Here is a 19941-nt window from a genome sequence, read left to right as displayed (position 1 = left end):
TACATCCTTGTGTCCCAAGTAATAGATAGTCTAGGGCAACAATTAAATGGCATTCATTATTTTCTCGATTCTGTGATCCTTCAACAAAAAATGCAAAAATTGAAGAAAATAGAAGAAAAATTTCAAGATTTTATATGGATTTCAACTAAAAAATTGGGATTAATGTTAATGTTTTTTCCCCAAAGCATTTATGTCCCAAATATAGATGTATCTTAATCTATACTAATTACCATTGGAATAATGAAAGCTTTCAGGAAAAAAAGGACAAGGGCTCTAAAGTAAATGGAATGATAGCACTTTGAAATTATCTGAGCTGTACATGTGGCTTGAGGTTCTCTAGAAGACCAACCAGTAAATAAAATCACTTGCCTCTCAGTTAGGGCAACCATCTTTTGATCTCATGCCTGCCCAACACATAAAAATGGTAGTTCGGTCAGAGACCACTGGATACGAACTGAATCACCATATTGAAATCCCATCGTGAAAAGCTACACCCTATGGAATATGTCATTCCTTTGTGTCTTTGGCCAGTTGGCAAAGTGCACTTATGCAAAATATTAAAAGTTATACCACAATCTATCCTATGTTATTTAGCAGTTTTAAACATGTAGAATATTTACTTAAAGTTTTAAATGAATGAGCGGTTTAAACACCAAAGCTTAGAAAGCTATGGATCAAGTGTTGGTACATGTGAGAAGTACTGATGAGTACTGGATGGTTGACTTGAATACAATAGCTAGAAAGGCTTATTTCTGAGCTATATGACTATATAAATATATATATTTATATTCTAACATCTCCTAACATACTGTTTGTTACAGGGCTATATATTTAGTTACATTGCAAGAACTCAAGAGAAAGCCCTACATTACATGTGGCGAATTTTATCCTAAAACTTCTTGTAGACTCTGAGGTTGAAAGATAAATTACCATTCAGGGTGTCCGTGTGCACTTTCAAGTGTCGTTCACAGTTTGCCTTTGTTGTAAATGCAGACAAACAGATTAGACATACAAACGGCCTTTCACCTGGGCAATAAAAGAACATCGATCAGTCTGAAAACCAAATCATTGAATGGAATCACTTTAAAGAAAAGTGAATATGGAATGATGCTGTTCCCATCTCTGCATTTTTACTTTGTGCTTTGATAATATTGAAAATTGGCAATGATTAGCCACAGCCTGCCTATTTAATTCAGTTCATTCTGAATCGATACAGCCAAATGGCAGGAATATATTCCAATTTAAATTCTTTCCTGTGTTATCTCAGCACAATGCAATTGTACATAGATTCTCTCTATTCCCCTCATCCCATTCTCTCCCTTTGCTAAAATGAATTAACTTTCGTTGTCATATTGTCTTGCCTCACATCTCAGAATTTTGAGAGGGCAATTGCAGGTGTCAGTATGGTGGGCAACTTGACCATGAGGTCCAGAAGCAACAATTAGGTTTAGTACACTGCCAGACTCCTGCTTTCTTTAGCATCTCTACAACCCCTCACTTCCCATCTTGAGCCCTATTGCAAAACGGTTTTTTGCTGCCCCTTGCTAAGCTCCCCTAACATGCACATTTGAGTCGAATAGAAATTCTAGGCAAATTATACCCAATTCAATGTTTCCAAATTTTTCAGTCATCGTGGGGAAAATAAATGGCATTAGTATAATGCAAGGGTTCCCAACCTGGGATCCATGGTTAATGGTAAGGGTCCACAGTATAAAAGATAATGGGAATCCCTGACGTAATGGATAGTTGATGGTTGCATGGGCTTAGTGAGTCAAAGGGCATGTTTCCCTGCTCTCTAACCATCAACATTATGGCAACAATTTGAGCCTTCTGCAACACCATGTTTGTCCATATCAAATGTTCTGCTATTGTTACATTATATTCTTTCTGCTTATGTCATCCATGCATATTTGTACCCTTCCTTTAATCACAAATTGCTTTAAGTGGTCTCGCAAATGCTATCCAACAATTCTTCTAGAAAAGCTTAAATAAAATTGCTGTAGGTAGACATGATACAGGATTAATCCCTTGGATATGATTCAACTTCCTGTTTGAAACTAAGGATTTCTTGTCTAAATTGAGGATGTGGCTTCCCTAAGGAAAATGATATCCTGATGCATTTCCAGATGTAAACACTTCATTTTTACCAAGAGAAAGCTACAAGTGTATCCATTGATATTCTTGTTATAATTATAAACAGAATTTAAAAAAAACAAATTTAAATAAAGACTATATCAGATATAAATATTTCAATATATCAAAGTAAAATGTACAGGTTTCCTTCAATGTTCAAGTATCAGATCTGTACCATAATATCTCAACTCCTTGGGTATTGTTAATATGAATAGCACCCCACTTGTGCCCATTATGATTAAATTCTCAATGTTTCAACCATCTTTTTCAAACGTAAACACTAATCTCAAAGCAAGGAACTGCAGATTTTGGAAATTCGAAATGAAAACCAGAGAATACTAGAAATACCTAGGAGGCCAGGCAGCTGTGTAGAAAGAAACAGAGCTAGTGTAACGCTTTACAGCACCAGCGATTGGGGTTCAGCTCCCGCTGCTGCCTGTAAGGAATTTGTACATACTCGCCATGACTATGTGGGTTTCCTCCAGGTGCTCTGGTTTCCTCCCATGTTCCAAAGGCATAAGGTGTAAGCTGTGGGCATGTTACTTTGGCACCGGAAGCAAGGCAACACTCGTGGGCTGCTTCCAGCACATTCTTAGACTGTATTAGTCAGTGCCACAAATGATGCACTTCACTGTTTTGATGTACATGTGATAAACAAAGCTAATCTTTAATTTTCAGTCAGACCGCATCACTCTCCACATACTGTCTGATCAGCATTGCTCTAAGCTCTGATCTTAAATTAGCTTTTCAAAAGTGCTTGAGAGGTTGCTCCATTTGCTGTGAAATTTGTATGAGATTATGTAAATGTGACTCAGGGGGAGAGGCTACCTCTGAGAGGGGTGAGTAGTATGGGTGCCCCATTACAAGATGTGGGCTAAGGGCTGGATCCTGGATGACACAGATTGCTGATGGGCTGGTAGTGACAGCTTCTCTCTGTTTCACAACAGCGCTTAGCACTCCTGACCCGAACATTTCTTTTTGGCCCTGAACTCAAAAGTACTTGGGGGAGCTATATACAAAGAAGACAGTGGCAAAGTGTCAACACAAGCAGCATGTGGCGATGAGGGAGGTGGAAGGTTTGTGAACACACCTGTCTGGCACATCATGCCTGTCTGAAAACAGCTCCAGGCTTCACACCTCACAATATACCAACATGGGCACACCAGGTTTCTGGCAGAACACGAGTGAAGGCCTTTGAGGAACATGGGGTACCTACCGGCGAGTGCTGAAATTGGAGAGCACCGTCACAATTGTGAATCTGTACTGTGTGGGCAGTCCTACGTAGAGTACCAGACGTAGAGTACGTAGTGTAAAGAAAACACTAAAATAATGATATCTACAAGAACTTTCTTTTAAAATTTAACAAGTTTTGGTTGGGGGAATAGGTTCAGGAACTCTGATGAATGAATGTCTTGCATCAGGATACAGGACTGTGCCAACTTTCTCTGCTCTTAAACACAGCTCCATTTGATGGATCTTATCCTTACTAAGGGATAGCATTTTTTTTCCCAAAAATGTTAAGTTGAATTTTCAAACAAATTTAATTTGGTTGAACAGTATTTGAGAGTTTTACATCATTTCAATTAAAACTTAGATGAATTCAGGACTGGCCAATGTTCAACCTGAGAGTCCGGCTCGAATTCGGGAGCTTAAGATCTCAGGGCTCCGGAGACGGGTGGATCGAGGGTTAGTGACACGGCAGGAGACCTGTGTGTCGTTGGGGGAGTCTGGATATCTGCTGTGGGCCCTGGGACTCGAGATCTTTGTAATCTTCCGGCACAGAGCTTGAAAAAAGTGATGTAACAGACTTTTAGCATTGAAAACCAGCGAGTTGTTTGTTATGTCTCCCCGCTCGCTGGGAAAATGGAGACACCTTTTTCTCTCTTATTAGGGAGAGAGAATCTGCAGCATGTCGAATGCTGGGTGTAATGAGAAGTCTTTGGGGTAACCGCAAGTCTGTGTCTTTGCTGTTGCTTTGCTCGTACTTGAGAGCTCAGTGGCGGGGACCGATGTTTATTTTGCCAGTGAGGGGGTGGAGGGGGATCGTTGCTTGCTGCCGCTTACGCGCAGGAGGGAGGGGTGATGGTGCCGAAACTTGTTTTGTTTGCCGGGGTGAGGGGGGGATTGTCACTTGCTGCTGCTTACATGCAGGAGGGAGAGGAGCTGGGGGTGGGGGGGAGACTTCGGCTTCTTGCGTTTATCTGACGTTCACTCTTTGGGGCACTTCTCTGTTTTAGTGAATGTTTGCGAAGATAAAGCATTTCAGGATGCATATTGTATACATTTCTCTGACATTAAATTGGACCTTTGAACCTTTGAATGCTAATTCTTCCTTGCCAGATTTTCTACTTCTAGTGGTGAAATCTTTAAACTCTTTTCATAAACACTGTTTGAGCAATTATAATTCCACCAGGAGCGAAGGATTGATTTCTGTAATGGCACGATTGATACATGGGGAGAGATTAAACAGACTAAATTCATTTGTTTCTTGAGGTTAGAAGTGTGAAAGGTAATGTCATGGAATCATATAAAATTCATAAGGAGCCTGACAGGAAGCTGGTGCTTCCCCTTGGCTGGCATGTCTCAAAACAGGAGGCATGGTCTCAAAATGAGGTCTTCAGAGATGAGAACAGGAGCTATTTCTTTACCCAGACAGAAGTGAATTTATGGAGTTCTCTACCCACGAGGACAATGGACATTCAATCACTGATTAGATTTTCAGCGATTAAGCGAAACAGGGCACATGGAGAGAGAATATTATTGCAGGAAAGTGGAGCTGAGGTAAAAGATCAGTCATGATTTTGTGAATGATTAAGCAGGCAACAGTGTCTAAATGTTCTACAATTTATTATATTCCCATATCTATACCAGATGCCACCAACTTAGACACCTGTTCACAGGAAAGAACTCAACAATCTCTGCATTATCTTCTTAGAATATTATTATTTGCTTGACAGAAGGTCCAAGGAGGTGGTGTCTTAAAAAAATCCCAATATCTTTATGAAATGAAAATGAAACTTGCACTTATCTAACTGCTTTTGGAGCTTCAGCACATCACAAGGTGAGACATTACTGTAATAATGCAGACAAATATTCAGCCATTTTGGGCACAGCAAAATTACCACATAATCTTGGGTATGTTGATAGATGGAAAAAATGTTGACCAAGAACTGGGGGAATATCTCTGCTCTACTGTATAATATTGCCATGGTTTACTTTTATACACACCCAACAGAGGGATAGCTTAACAGTTTAAAAATTCATTCATCAAATGGCACCTTCAACAGTCGAGCTGTGCTAAATTATTTTTACAAAGAGCTCTGTGGCTGACTAGAATTATATATCTATGAAAAGACAATTACTGAACATTAAATGAGTAAGAAATAAAGTTTAAATTTTAAAATATCTTACAAATACAATTGTTGAAGGAAACTATTTGTGGACAGTTTTGGAAAAGTATGGCCTTGCATATCCATTTGTATCTGGGAGCAATTTCATGAGTAACATCAGAACATGGAAGTCAATGACGTGGTCTGTAGCTTGCTGTCGTTTTCTGAATGCACTTTCGTACAAGGTTGCGATGGTTCCCTGACATTTATAGTGGGGTATTCATGGGAATTATCCTGTACTAAGTTAGCTGACGATAAAGGGGCTAACAAGTACATTTAGATTTTGTTTTTAATTATTTATGTAATTTTAATTTTTAAAAATGTAAATACTTCTAATACTTTTTAGTATGTCATTTTGTACAGCCGAGACATTTAATTTTACAAATCTTAAATATTTGGTTAGGGAGATGATGTAGGAGAGGCTTGCACTGCTACCCAGGTGAACTGATTACATTACATCCTCTGATGACTGGGCTTGCATCCCACATCTTCCCCAAATTCCCGCGAACGGATGATGGATAAAAGGAAAGTAAATCACTAGTTCTGGCTGAGCTGCACGGTAGATCAGCGGTAAGCACAGTTCCACATTGAGTCAATGCCACAAAAGTTTCTATTGAAAAATAGGTACATTGGAGTTAATGTTATTATTTTAATTGTTAAAAGTCTGGATTCAGAAATTCTTTTACTGAATGATAACAAAATTGGATTCATTGTTTCAAATATTGTTAATGTTTAACTTCATGTGGTATAATTTCAGTAGAAAGACCATTTGGCTTTATTTAGAATATAGAAAACTACATTATTTACAAAATCAGGAATAATTACTGTGAAGACAGCATAAAAATTAAAAGGGACTTAAAATGCATTTACTATTCTGTACTAACTGCAATCTAGTCACACTTAGAAAATAAATAAAAGATAGGCATAACGCTAGCTTTAAATCTAATACATGATTATATGAAACACTCAATCCTTTCAGGAAATCAGTGTAATCCAAAGCACGGATTGGTTGCTTGTGAGAGAATTCTCAGTTATTTGGAATTGACTGCCACTTTCTGATCTTTATTTATTATTCCCAGTATATTCCAGTGACCATGGAGCCACTGTGGGTTGCCAAAGTCTGTGTCTCTCATTTATACTGGACATTTAATACCCTGTAGTCGAGCACACTAATAAACCTGCATTGGGAATTTTGAATTTATGCTGTTTTTGGTCATTTTAAAATGGTTTAATTTACAGCATGCTTTACAGACACAGCGAGCATCTTTCATTTCCTAAGGCAAACAAGTTCTGGTTTGATAAAAGTGCCCTGCCTGTCATTTTTGATGAGGCATGATTTGGCAGATTCCAAGTTGCAAAACTGCACAACAAACAATTTCGTACTATCAATATGGAATAAAAGTACCCATTTCCTCACATTAACTCAGTGATCAGATTAGGTCTGCAAACTGACTCCTTGCCAGCTGTACTTCTAGATTCTTTCCAAAATGAAGCCTACTGAGTGAAAAGAGGTTATTTATTGATGCAAGACGACTTACCACTGTGACTACGCACGTGAATCTCCAGTGAACTAGCACTGGGACAGCTTTTGTTACATTGTGGGAAGGGACATATGCGCTCGTGTGGGGATGGTTCCTTCAGTTTGTCTTCCTTGGGTGTGGATGGAGACTTCTGTCGACTGGCACAGTAGTACATCAAGTGAGCCTGCAGGTTCCTTTCACTCCGATACCAAATTCCACAAGATTTGCAAGGGAAGATGTCCTCTGGAATAATCACATTTAAAATAAATATTCAGAGCCAGCATGAAGACTACAAATTAAGCAGGTAACTAAATTTGTTACTGATTGTTTGCTTTTTTTTGGTATTTTCCTGGCACTCCGAACCCAGAAAAAGGACAAGCAAGTACAACTCAATAAAGATACCAATTCATGTTAAGCTCTTACCAGATGTGAGAAGATATCCTATGCCACAAATATCTTATACATTCTACATTCCAAGTAGATAGGCCAAAGGAAGTTCACAAAAATGATTCCAGGATTGAACAGCCTGTCACATGGGGAGTGTTTGATGGCTCTGGGCCTGTATTCACTGGAATTCAGAAGAATGAGCAGTGACCCCATCAAAACCTATCGAATGGTGAAAGGCAAACACGAGGAAATCTGTCGATGCTGGAAATTCAAACAACACACACAAAGTGCTGGTGGAACACAGCAGGCCAGGCAGCATCTATAGGGAGAAGCACTGTCGACGTTTCGGGCCGAGACCCTTCGTCAGGACTAACTGAAAGGAAAGATAGTAAGAGATTTGAAAGTAGTGGGGGGAAGGGGAAATGCGAAATGATAGCAGAAGACCGGAGGGGGTGGGATGAAGCTAAGAGCTGGAAAAGTGATTGGCGAAAGTGATACAGAACTGGAGAAGGGAAAGGATCATGGGACGGGAGGCCTAGGGAGAAAGAAGTGGGGGTGGGGGGGAAGCACCAGAGGGAGATGGAGAACAGGCAGAGTGATGGGCAGAGAGAGAGAGAGGAAAAAAAAACAACTAAATATGTCAGGGATGGGGTAAGAAGGGGAGGAGGGGCATTAACGGAAATTAGAGGTCAATGTTCATTGACCTCTAATTTCCGTTAATGCCCCTCCTCCCTTTTGTACCCCATCCCTGACATATTTAGTTGTTTGCCTGTTCTCCATCTCCATCTGGTGCTTCCCCCCCACCCCCACTTCTTTCTCCTGAGGCCTCCCGTCCCATGATCCTTTCCTTTCTCCAGCTCTGTATCACTTTCGCCAATCACTTTTCCAGCTCTTAGCTTCATCCCACCCCCTCCGGTCTTCTCCTATCATTTTGCATTTCCCCCTCCCCCCACTACTTTCAAATCTCTTACTATCTTTCCTTTCAGTTAGTCCTGACGAAGGGTCTCGGCCCGAAACGTCGACAGTGCTTCTCCTTATAGATGCTGCCTGGCCTGCTGTGTTCCACCAGCATTTTGTGAATGGCGAAAGGCCATGATAGTGTTGATGTGGAGAGGATGTTTCCTATGGTGGGAGAGTCTCAGAAGATACAGCCTCAGAATAGAGGGACCTCCTTTTAGAATGGAGACGAGGAGGAATTCCTTTAGCCAGAGAGTGGTGATCTGAGGAAACTGTTGCCACAGGCAACTGTGGAGGCCAAGTCTGTATGTATATTTAAGGCAGAGGTTGGTAGATTCTTGGTTGATCAGGGCATGAAGGGATACAGGAAGGAGGTAAGAGATTGGGGCTGAGAGGGAAAATGGATCAGCCACGATGAATGGTGGAGCAGACTCAATGGGCTAAATGTCCTAATTCTGCTCCTATATCTTATGGTCTTATGTTGGCCTTATGTAATGACTGGAATTCAATTCAATAAGAGACGATCTTATTGATGTACTAGATGGACCAGACAGATGTGGAGAAGTTGTTTGCCCTCTAAGGAGGATCTCAACATAGAGGATATACATGTTCAGAATAAGATATGGCCTATATAATAAAATGATGAACAGCATTCTCTTCTATCGGAGGATCATGAATCGTTAGGTATTTACAAAACAGGGAGCTGCAGAGATCATATAATTAATAATTAAATGTTTTTTAAGCCAGGACAGATAACTAGTGTAAAAGTGAGTCAAGTGTGAAGGAAAACAGAAAGGAATATGGAATCAAGTCCAACATTAGAATAGCCATGATTTTATTCAAAGATTTAGCAGGTTTGAGCACTACATCACCTACCTGAGATTCTATTTTTATAAATTCAGATTTAAAGGAGGAAGGGAAAGAAAGAAATGCATTGGGTAAGGTATTTCATATTCCACATCTTATCAATACTTTAATTAGTTTTCTAACTTTCCCTGCTGAAATTTTTACCACATCCCAGAACTTATACTCATCCAGGTTACTATTTCAGTATCAAAAGATTGCAGTCTATTGAAGGCAACACTTCCAAGGACATTAAATCAAAATCTTAAGACAACAATAATCACACATCAAGAATAACTATATTTGGATTAAGCTTTCCTGCTAAACATTAAATCACTTAAGAATAAAACAGCACAGCAATCACATATTCTATTTCTATTTCACTGTAACTTACTGTTGACGACTGCAGTGGCTAATATGGCAGCCATTCCCGCCTGCTGAGGAAGCAGCTGGATGTCTGAATGCATTGAAGCTGGGTATGTGGCTGCCTGCTCTGAGCACTCTGCGGACTCAGCTGGTTCCATCTTAACACTGAGATTCAACACAGGATTTTGAGTACTCTGTTCCGAAGGATCAACAGTTGCTCTTAAACATTCCCCTTCTACGATGGGCTTTGTGGTTTTACACCAGATCTGATCATCTGTAGGAGAATACAATATGCTTCTGTGAAATAAATTCTAAAAGCTATTAACCATGCTGCTACCAAAAGAACGCAAAACACAGTAATGATTCTATAATCTGCAACAAACTACTCCCAAGAAATGCACAAATACTCCACAAACAGAATTATGATTTAATGACTTACAAAGATAATTTCCCTTTTATGTTAAAACTTGTAAATTTGTTTTTCTTCGTTTCCATGTTGAGACTCATTTCACCTTTACTGAGTCACTACCAGCTGTTGTTCTTTTCTTCTCAAAACATTTTTTTAAGAACATGGCCAAAAGTTTTTTTCCCCACAACTTAGTTACCTTTTGCTTCCCGACTTCATTCTGAAAATTTAAGATTATATTTCAAATAGCATTTCCTCATCCAGATCATCCAAACAGGAGAAAAAGCTTTTCCATATTTACTATAAAACCAAAACTACATTTATTTAAGAGTAATTTGTACATTGCAGCAACTATAATTTCCAAGATCCAATTACGTAGATTGCTAAAGTTATTGAATACCAACTTCAGGAAAAATGTGCTTATAACCTCAGTCTTTATGAATTCTAAAGTCAAAATATCCTTTCTGAGGTTTGGTATAACTAAGAATAAAAATTGTATTCCAGTTTGCTTGACATAAAGGAGATACCTACAATTATTATTTTCAGTCCCTCTGTAGACTAAACCGATGACTTTGTGTTGGTTAGCTCCAACGGCCATCTAAAAATTTGCTAATGACACTATTGTTCTTGGCAGAATCACAGAAGATAACAAGGAAGCATGTTTGTACATGAGGGGCATGAGGTGTATTGTAGGGTAGATACAAGCAGGCTTTTTCCACTGAGATTGGGTGGGACCTCAACCAGAGGTCATGGCTTAAGGGTAAAAGGTGAGAAGTTTAAGGAAAACATGAAGGGGAACTTCTTTAATCAGAGGGTCATGAGAGTGTGGAATGAGTTGCCAGCACAAGTGGTATATGCCAGCTCAAATTCAATGTTTGAGAGTACATGGATAGTAGGGGTATGGAAGACTATGGTCCTAGTGCAGGTCGTCGGGAGCAGGCAATTTAATTGGTTTTGCCATGGACTAGATGGGCCAAAGGGCCTGTTTCTGTGCTGTATGTATTCTATGACTATGACTCTAGGAGTTAGATACCATAGACCAGTTGACTGAGTGATGTTATAACAGCAATCTTGCATACAAACATCATCAAAACTAGGAACAAACTGTGGACTTTAGGAAGTGGAAGGCAGGCAAGTCAACAGCATTGTCTCATTAAAGCACCCGTGGTGGAAAGGGTGAACAGCTTCAAGCCCCTGGGTGTCAACATCTAGGTGAAGCACATTAATGCAATCATGAAGGAGGTTTGGCAGATTTCTACTTTCTTAAATGTTTAAAGAGATTCAGCAGGTCATCAAAGACTCTGATAGACCTCTAAAGTTGTGCAGTGGATTTCATCACCTAGTATGAACACTCCAATGCACAGGAATATTACAGACTACAGAGAGTGGTAACTCAGCTAGTTCCATCACTGCTCCTCCCACTCCCACGAGGATATCCACAAGAAGTGACATCTTAGGATGATGTCCACTGATAAGGACCTGCCGCCTGGGTCATGCACTCTTCTCATTCTTGCCCTCAGGCAGGAGATGGAGGATCCTGAAAGTTCGTGCCTAAAAGTTCAACAACAGCTTTTCCCCCACTGGCATCAGGTTCCTGAACTGACCTGTAAAAACCCACTTCCTACTTGACTATATTTTGTTCAACTTGCACTAATGTTAATATGTTTATATTTATTTATTCATGCAATTTATGCATAACTTATGCTAATTTGCATGATTTATATTGTCATATTTATAATGTACTGTGCAGCTGCTGCAAAAAGCTAATATTTGTAGCGTCTACAGCCCCTGACAATAAACCTGAACATGAATCTGTGCACATGGAAAGATAAATTGCTTTGCTTTATCACAATTATCTTAATGTTCTTAATTAGATTTAGGACTGTGAGGTGTTCAGAATTAAACTGTTTTTCAATGACATTTGCAACCACTTCAATTCGAAAGGCTTTGACAGCAGCTGGTGGTCAAGGGGCTATTTGAGTGTACTGGGGTAAGATTCTACTCAGAGCCCACTCTGCCTCACACGACAACCACCAGCATACAAATCAACTTGGGTTAGGAGTGGGTAGTTGCTGCAGATGCTGTGCAATGAGACAAATTCAGGACAATCTAGCCCATGACGTCAGCACACAAAACAGTCTTGAACATGGCAGAGCTCAAAGACGAGCTCTAATATCCCCCACGTTAGTAATCCATGATTTCAAGTGCATTGTGCAGCTTAGCTACTCAGCCCAGTGAAGCCATTTCTACCGACAGGAGAAGGGGCAAAGGCGGGTTACTGGCACCCTAGAACCAGTCGCTTTGGGCAGACGGGGCTCGTCAGCTGTGGCTGGCAGCTCATCTAGGAGAAGGAGAACAGTGACCTCAAACTCTGCTGTCTTGTGGCTGCACCCACTCATGCCGAAGGCTTTGGGAGTAAGCCCGGAGGACAAATCCGGTGCTGGAGTCCTGAAGACAGTCCTACATGGATTTCAACACCAACTGGCGACTCCAGAGATGCTGTAGGTGCCAAACGTGTATGGATATCTGCCGTTCTTTTGGATTTATCAGCTGCACGGAGAAGGGCAGCCTGCTGCCGGGGCACATTTGCTGTCCACATTGTACGGCCCTAGCCTGCACTATCATGTGGACAGCAAGAATGCAGTATTCAGGTTCGACCCTGACCAAATGAGTGCCCCCCCACTAATGGATAAAAATGAACCACGTGTTGCTTTTAGCTTTCAGAACATGAAGTCCTTCTGCAAAGCCTGGATTTTGTGCTCTGCACTGTGTGGATAAGGCAGCTACATTGGAGCTCATCTATTACCAGAACGTACCAGCGACAAAATGTACAATTACAAATGCAATTAATACAATAAAAGTAATCGATTAAACTGCTGACTATAAAAAATGAAAACAATGGGTTACAGTTAATTTTGTTCATCAGCTCAAAGACACAAATTACGAATATAGACATCTAATGCTGAAAAAAATGATAATTGCACTGAAGAAAACTATAAAGCATTGATATAAATTATTGGCAGAAAGCATCCTGAGGGTGCTCATGTTAGCCATAATAGCAGACAGCAGGAGCCTAGTTTTGAACAAGGTTTACGCTGCTTTGCTGTTGAGTGGGCCAGGACCGACAATATGGACAGCAGAAGTCGGGGAATGTTGAAAGGAGGGGAAAACTGAGACAAGATTGAGGAAAGATAAGAGGAAGGGAAGAAACAGGAGGACCACAGATTTTGGGGAGCAGACACAAGAGAGACTGAATTGCCGACAGCGATGGATTAACCGAGAAATGAGAAATGGCAAACGCCATGCCACATGGACCAATCAACGATACAAAAACACCACAACTGAACAAAATTACAGCCAGACCACATCACACACAAATTTTCAATTAGGAATATTTTAATCTAAAATATTTTCGACCAATGTGAAACCCTACTCCTGCACAAAGAATACATTGTTCCCCCCCGCCCCCCACCCCACCAAAACATCGTGACTGGAAATTTATGTTAGCAAACAAGGACCAAATGTTTACATAAATTATGGGATCTGTGGTGAGACAGTGCTTTTATAACAGGGAAGGAGGGGAGCCGTGAGGGACAGAACATTCTATTCAAAGTGGCATCCCGAGGCAAATGTTTAGCAAGAAGCTGCGTTGGGGGGCGGGGGGGGGGGGGGTGGGAGTCCCTGATGCTGACCTTGATTGGCTGAGGAACAAGGGAAACAAATTGCTTTCCATTTTAAATAGCCTTCTTAATTGATGAAGGATTAATGAGAGCAGACTAAATCTCTACCACACTATTTTAAATAAAGTAAAAAATTAGATGCCTTTTCTTTTCTCCTAAGTAATTTCTTATCAGTCTGCTGGCTGAGAAACACGTTTGGCTTTAAGGAGAAACAGGAGGCTGGTTTGTCGGGAACCACACCATGGTCATCTGTCACCCACACTTATATTTCCTGGATGTGGAGACCCTGAACAAGCGAGCACTCTGCAACTAAGCAGAACTGGTGAGGAGAAGCAGGCCCCATGCCAAGTCGGCCCCAGGTAGCATATATAATCAAAGGGGTCACACACAAATTTTAGAATTAGTGACTGTCGCTCTAATGATTCAGGGCACTGTCCATATACCAGCTCTCGCTGTTCATGAAATTAATGGATACAAATATATCTGGACCCTCTCTTCAGCACATCACTCTCTTGTCATTGAACTCGAAGGCAAGTCCACTGTTTGAGGTCTGATGTGTTAGCTTCTGGCTTTCAGGTTGTCTTGGTCATGCGTAATAGGTGGACATGCTCTCTATGAGAATTTCAGGCATGAACTTTTTCCCTTCAGCTATCAGCTAGCAAGTCTTAGAGCTTGAAATCTTAGGGAGGTAACATTTGATAAATTTCACCGCGCAAACAAGAACTTTTTTTTTCCCTATGGGAACCACTATGGCATAGCAATGCTACTACATCAGCAAAATAACCACAGAGAGTTTTATTCTGATAAATCATTATCAAAATCCTTCTAATAGACATCACATTGCTGCCACTAAATAAATCTATTAGTTATACAGTAACACAGCGGTTAGCGTGACGAGATTACAGCCCAGGGCATCTGAGTTCGGTGTTCAGTTCCAGAATCCTCTGTACGGAGCTTGTAAATTCTCCCTGAGAACGCATGGCTTTCCTCCGGGTGCTACTGTTTCTCCCCACAGTTAATGTACCAGTTAGTAAGTACATTAGTTAGTCATTGTAAATTGTCCTGTGATTAGGCTAGGGTTAAACAGATGGGTTACTGGGTGGTGTGGTTCATTGGGCTGGAAAAGTCTCTTCCATGCTCGATTTCTACATAAATAAACAGTGGTTATATGTTCTTTTTGTCTTCTACAGATCTGAGCAGAAATCTTATTAAACAATAAGAAATCAAATATCCATTTTGTTAAATAGTTTTATAAATCAAATAGAATTTATAATTTTTATACATTTATAAAATGTTTACACTTTAAACATTCAAATTGTGCTATTTATTTATTGCTGAAGCATATTTCCTGTTCGCAAAATGGCATTCATTTTAATATTCTCCTGTGTCACTATTTCCTTTCTATAAAGTACAAGTTTATTTCCTTGAAATTTATTTTTATATATTGTCTTTCATAAAACATTCTTCATGACATTGGCAATAAGGTATACTGGCCTGTGAGTTATTATTGGAACAAAATAGCTTCTAAATTCATAAGGTCCACTGATTACACTGAGTCATTTCTCAGTTCATCAGTTCAGGGACCTTGCCTCCAGCTCTACGTGTCTGCAGTATATACTGCAACCTTGAAAACATACACAAAGTACAGTTGTTAAAAACATCCTGGTGGTACACCATGGGTGATCTTGGTCTGTTAAGCTTACTTGGTAACATTAATGGGATAGAGAGTTAATTTCCCAAAGCTCGGCTTCTGAAACTGGTCTAAGAGAGTTTTGCATCCCTAAAGAGGCAATACGCATTCTGATTAAATATTGGTTGCAGGGGCTACCATGCCACAGGAGAAATAACAGGCCTAGAAAATGTTAGCTTCACCACTTCGGGGTTTCTCTTTCATACAAGCCCTGTCACAACACACACCATCTAATTTATGTCAGGAGGTTAACCAATTTCAGAAAAAGGAATTAAATGGCTATCACTTTCACAGAAACAAGCATACTGCCCCATTCAGTTATGCTACATAGCAGTGCCAGAATACCAACCACAGAATACCAAACTACCCTTGTGTTTCAGGTTCAGGTAAAGCTATGCGGGCCTGGCCCAGTGCTTTACTGGGGACAGTTTGACTCAGTGTCAGCAGGTAGAGACTGTGCTGAATTGAAACTTCACTAGGAATTGGACATGGGAATTGAGCAAGGATTGAAGCACGATTTTGAATGTTGATCTTAAGGTTAGTTTGGTATTAACAACAGGAATTGATATTTGTCAAGAGACCAGTGGCCAGGCTTTGATGAGGTTTCAGATAGACAAGGGAACTGTGGGTCTTGGAGTTTATGAGGAACGTTTAACATCTTCAGAGTACTTTACAGTTTGGTTCAGGCCTGGTGGCAGGATGTGATACTTGGTGAAGGAATCCAACTGTTACTTTCTTTGGAGCTTGGGGAGCTTATCCTTTGATATTAATCCAGGTTTGTCGCAATGCCATAGTCTGGTCGAAGGTTTTGCCCGGGGACTGGATAGGGAACATGCCCAGGGTGGGGAAGCAGCTTTCTCAGTGCTGGCATCATTTGTCTGAGTTCAACTGTGATCACATAATGGGTGGCAGCAAAGCTTTTTCACAGGCTTGGAATGTGGAGGTGGGTATTGACCCCAACTCTGTGTCAGTGTCTGGGTGCGATGTTTTGCAAATGTCTTCAGATTGTCAGGTATGGGAATCAGTATAGGTCCCTGGATTAGGGAAGGATTCAGATTGGTTCTGGTGGAGTTAGGTTTGGTTTTAATTTTGATCCATATCAGGTTGTTGTAACACAGTACTGTAGGCCAACAATAGATGTATAAATCCTCAGGAAAAAAAAGAGAAAATGCTAAACACATTCAACAGCTCTTTACAGGACCTGTGTAAAGAGAAACAGAGTTAACACTTAACATCAAAGTCCTTATGTCAGAGATAAGACAGGAGGTAGCAAGTCAGTAGAGAAGGTGGTGAAAAGGAACGACAGGACAAACGGAATATATTTGGTATCAAAAGTGTTTTGGTTTGTATCAGAAATATTACAGATCTGGTCTCCTCAGCCAAGGATCTCAACAGAGATTAACATTACTGTCTTCTGTGATGACAGGTTTGCCAAATGAGGACAGATTTGAGTAGATTGAGTTTGTATTCTATTATCTTCAAAAGGAGAGTGGACCTCACCGAAACATACAAAATTCTTAAAGGACCTCACAGGCTTGATGCAGGAAGACAGTTTTACCCTGACTGAAGAGGCACAGTTTTAAAAAATGGATAAGCCATTTAAGATTCAGAAAATTCTTATGTTCTTAAGTAAATAACGCCTGAAGGTTAAAAGCAAACTTTATTCTTACTCCTAGATTTGTAAACTTCTCCCCAATCTACACCCCCTAATTATTGAGCTTTCCCCTAAATGAAGGGGTTTTTTTGTGTTAACTCTTTCTATGAGTTTCATAATTTCTTTATGCCTTAACTAAACAGGTCTCCTTTGTTTAGAAATTGAGACCTGTTCCAGCAATATCTTCTCTCAACTATAACTCTCTAGCCATCTGTGTGAATTCCCTCTGCATCATCTCTACCATCACATTCTGCAGATTTTGCTGGGCTGAGTTAGTGTTGTAGAATCCTAGCATGAGCGTTCTGCTTTAACATTATAAGATTCAGTCAGTAAAAGCGAATATCCTGTATGCCTTCTTCACATCTGCTTATTCACATCGCATTTTAACCAGTTTTTCTAAAGAAGTTCCAAGGTATTTTAATCAGTTTTTATGACGTTCCATTACAGGAAAACAAGGGGAATACAAGTAAAATTGTAAACTTGCTAAGGTTACACGTGCTCTTATACACTGCATGGGCCTTACTCCAAGTCAGTGAGAGTAAATGTCTCAATGCTACAACATATCGTACTTCCTGTCAAACATATTCTGGTGCTGAAACCTATGGATGAACAATCTCATCCCTTCAGATTTTAATTATTGTGGTGATTTTAAAACAATAGATTAAAAAATGAATACCAGAAAGTGCTGGGCTTAGTCACCAATTCAGGCAGCATATATGAAGACAGAAACAAATTTATGCTTTTAAGCCAATGATCGTTCATCAGAACCACTGAAGTGATCAAATATATGTACTTTAAGTTACAGCAAGCAAGGTGGGTTGAATGAGATATCTGTGAAAACGTGAGAATCGAAAGTGTCCAGGAGATACAACTGCATTTGAGTGAGTGATGAATGCATGTAAATCATAGCTGGTCTGCCTAGTGAGGTGCACAGAGGTCAGTGAAGGAGAAGAGTAGAAAATGCCAAAATAGAAGCACAGAGCAAATAGTCACTGGAAATCTGAAATAAAAGAGAATGCTGAAATTAATCAGATGAGGCAGCATCTATGGAGAGATAAAACTGAGCTAATGTTAGAAGTTGGTGACCTCATATCACAAAATTGTCAGTTCTGACACAATACAGGAAAACAATGTTTATCTAAAATTGTTGAATTTAGTACTGAGTGACATGCCGAAATGGAAGATGAAATGTTGCTTCTCAAATTTATTTGGCTTTGGTTGAATCATGCAGGAGGCCAAAGGTGGAGTTCAGGGTTGAGAGGGATAGGAAATTATACTGAAAAGTAATTTGAAGCTCGGGGTGACCCTTTCACACTAAATATAAATATTCCTTTTCATAATCCTACACTTCTTCCCTGTGTTTCCTTTTCTATGCTTAATCATCATTGTTTTAAATATTATGTTTGATTGGGAAAGAGAGCTTAATCTTATTATTCCTATTGAGAATTGGGATAGAATTCTTCAATTAGTTAATACATCATCTATATGTGCCAAACATTCATTAATACAGTTTAAGGTCGTACATAGGGCTCATATATCCAAGGATAAATTAGCTCATTTTTATTCTTATATAAATCCTATTTGTGATAGATGTCATTCTGAAATAGCGTCTTTAACTTGTATGTTCTGGTCGTGTCCGCTTTTGAAAAAATATTGGAAAGATATTTTTGATATTATCTCTGCGGTATTGAACATTGATTTACAACCCCATCCTATTACCGCAATTTTTGGTTTACCAATGATGGACTCACTTCATTTATCTTCTTCCGCCTGTCGAATGATTGCGTTTCTTACTCTAATGGCTAGAAGATCTATTTTGCTGATTTGGAAGGAAATTAATACTCCCACTGTATTTCATTGGTTTTCTCAAACTATGTTATGTTTAAATTTAGAAAAAATTAGAAGTGGTGTATTTGATACTTCTATTAAATTTGAAAAGATATGGAGACCATTTATTCAATATTTTCATATGATGTAATATGACCCTGTTTCAAGCCTATTTGATTTTCCAGTTTTAATTTTATATATGTTGAGAGGATCGGAGTTGACGACACTGATGATTATGTATTCTTGTGAGATATTATAAACAGCCCTTTTTTTTTCTTTTTCCAGTTTTTCTTTTACTTTTTTTTCTTTTTTTTTCTTTATTAGTTATTAGATTATTAGTTTAGTTTTTTTTGCATAATAATTTTTTTTATTTTTTTCTGTTTTTTTAAATTATATATTATGATATACCCAGATTTACCTTGTTCATCTATATACTGTATCATTCATGATTTGGGAATACTCATTTATACTGTAATCATTGCTTATGTATTCTTTCATGTGCAATGGAAATGAGTATGTTTGTAATCTCATTACCTATATATCAATTGTATTTTGTTGATATTAATAACAATAATAAAAGGATTGAACAAGAAATATTATGTTAATTCCTAATTAAATAGCATTTCTTCAGGATGACTAGTTAAGGAAATAAACGGTAGTATTTCCTTCCCAGTCCTGTTCAACACCACTAATTATAAAGTGACTCTGGGACAGTATAGGTGCAATGAATGCACATACTGTTGACTACTGAGAACAAAATCCAACTCAACACCAAATTCAGTCTGAAAGACAAAGGAAGGTGGTAAGAAAGAATGGATTGAAGGAGAAAATAACAAGTAAGTTAACCTGAAAAAAATGAAGTCTACGCATGATAATTATGTTTCAATTCACAGCAGCAGGAATGGCAATATTCAATGCCATCAAACTGTTAAGTATTTTTCCAAGTTGAAATGAAAACTTTCTAAGGCAAGTTTAACTCATTCATAAATGGATAAAGATAAGGATTAAGTTTATTTGTCAAGTACATTGAAACGTACAGTGAAATGCATTGTTTTGCATCAAATCAAGTCAGCAAGGAGTGCCATTGCA

The 19941-nt window shown here is 39.2% G+C and overlaps 1 protein-coding gene across 2 annotated transcripts in view; it reads right to left on the bottom strand.

Moving 5' to 3' along the window:
* Positions 1-19941, bottom strand: part of zfpm1 (zinc finger protein, FOG family member 1) — a 212446-nt gene that overhangs the window by 11751 nt on the left and 180754 nt on the right. For both annotated transcript variants that reach the window (XM_059993028.1, XM_059993029.1), the window contains exons 6-8: positions 9624-9869; positions 7061-7285; positions 931-1026 (exon numbers count right to left, since the gene is read on the bottom strand). In XM_059993028.1, coding sequence (XP_059849011.1) covers positions 931-1026; positions 7061-7285; positions 9624-9869 — 567 coding nt within the window. The remainder of the gene's footprint in view (positions 1-930; positions 1027-7060; positions 7286-9623; positions 9870-19941) is intronic.

Source organism: Hypanus sabinus, chromosome 17 (assembly GCF_030144855.1).
Source record: "Hypanus sabinus isolate sHypSab1 chromosome 17, sHypSab1.hap1, whole genome shotgun sequence".
NCBI classification, from domain to species: domain Eukaryota; kingdom Metazoa; phylum Chordata; class Chondrichthyes; order Myliobatiformes; family Dasyatidae; genus Hypanus; species Hypanus sabinus.
This window is presented reverse-complemented; position numbering and strand designations above follow the sequence as displayed.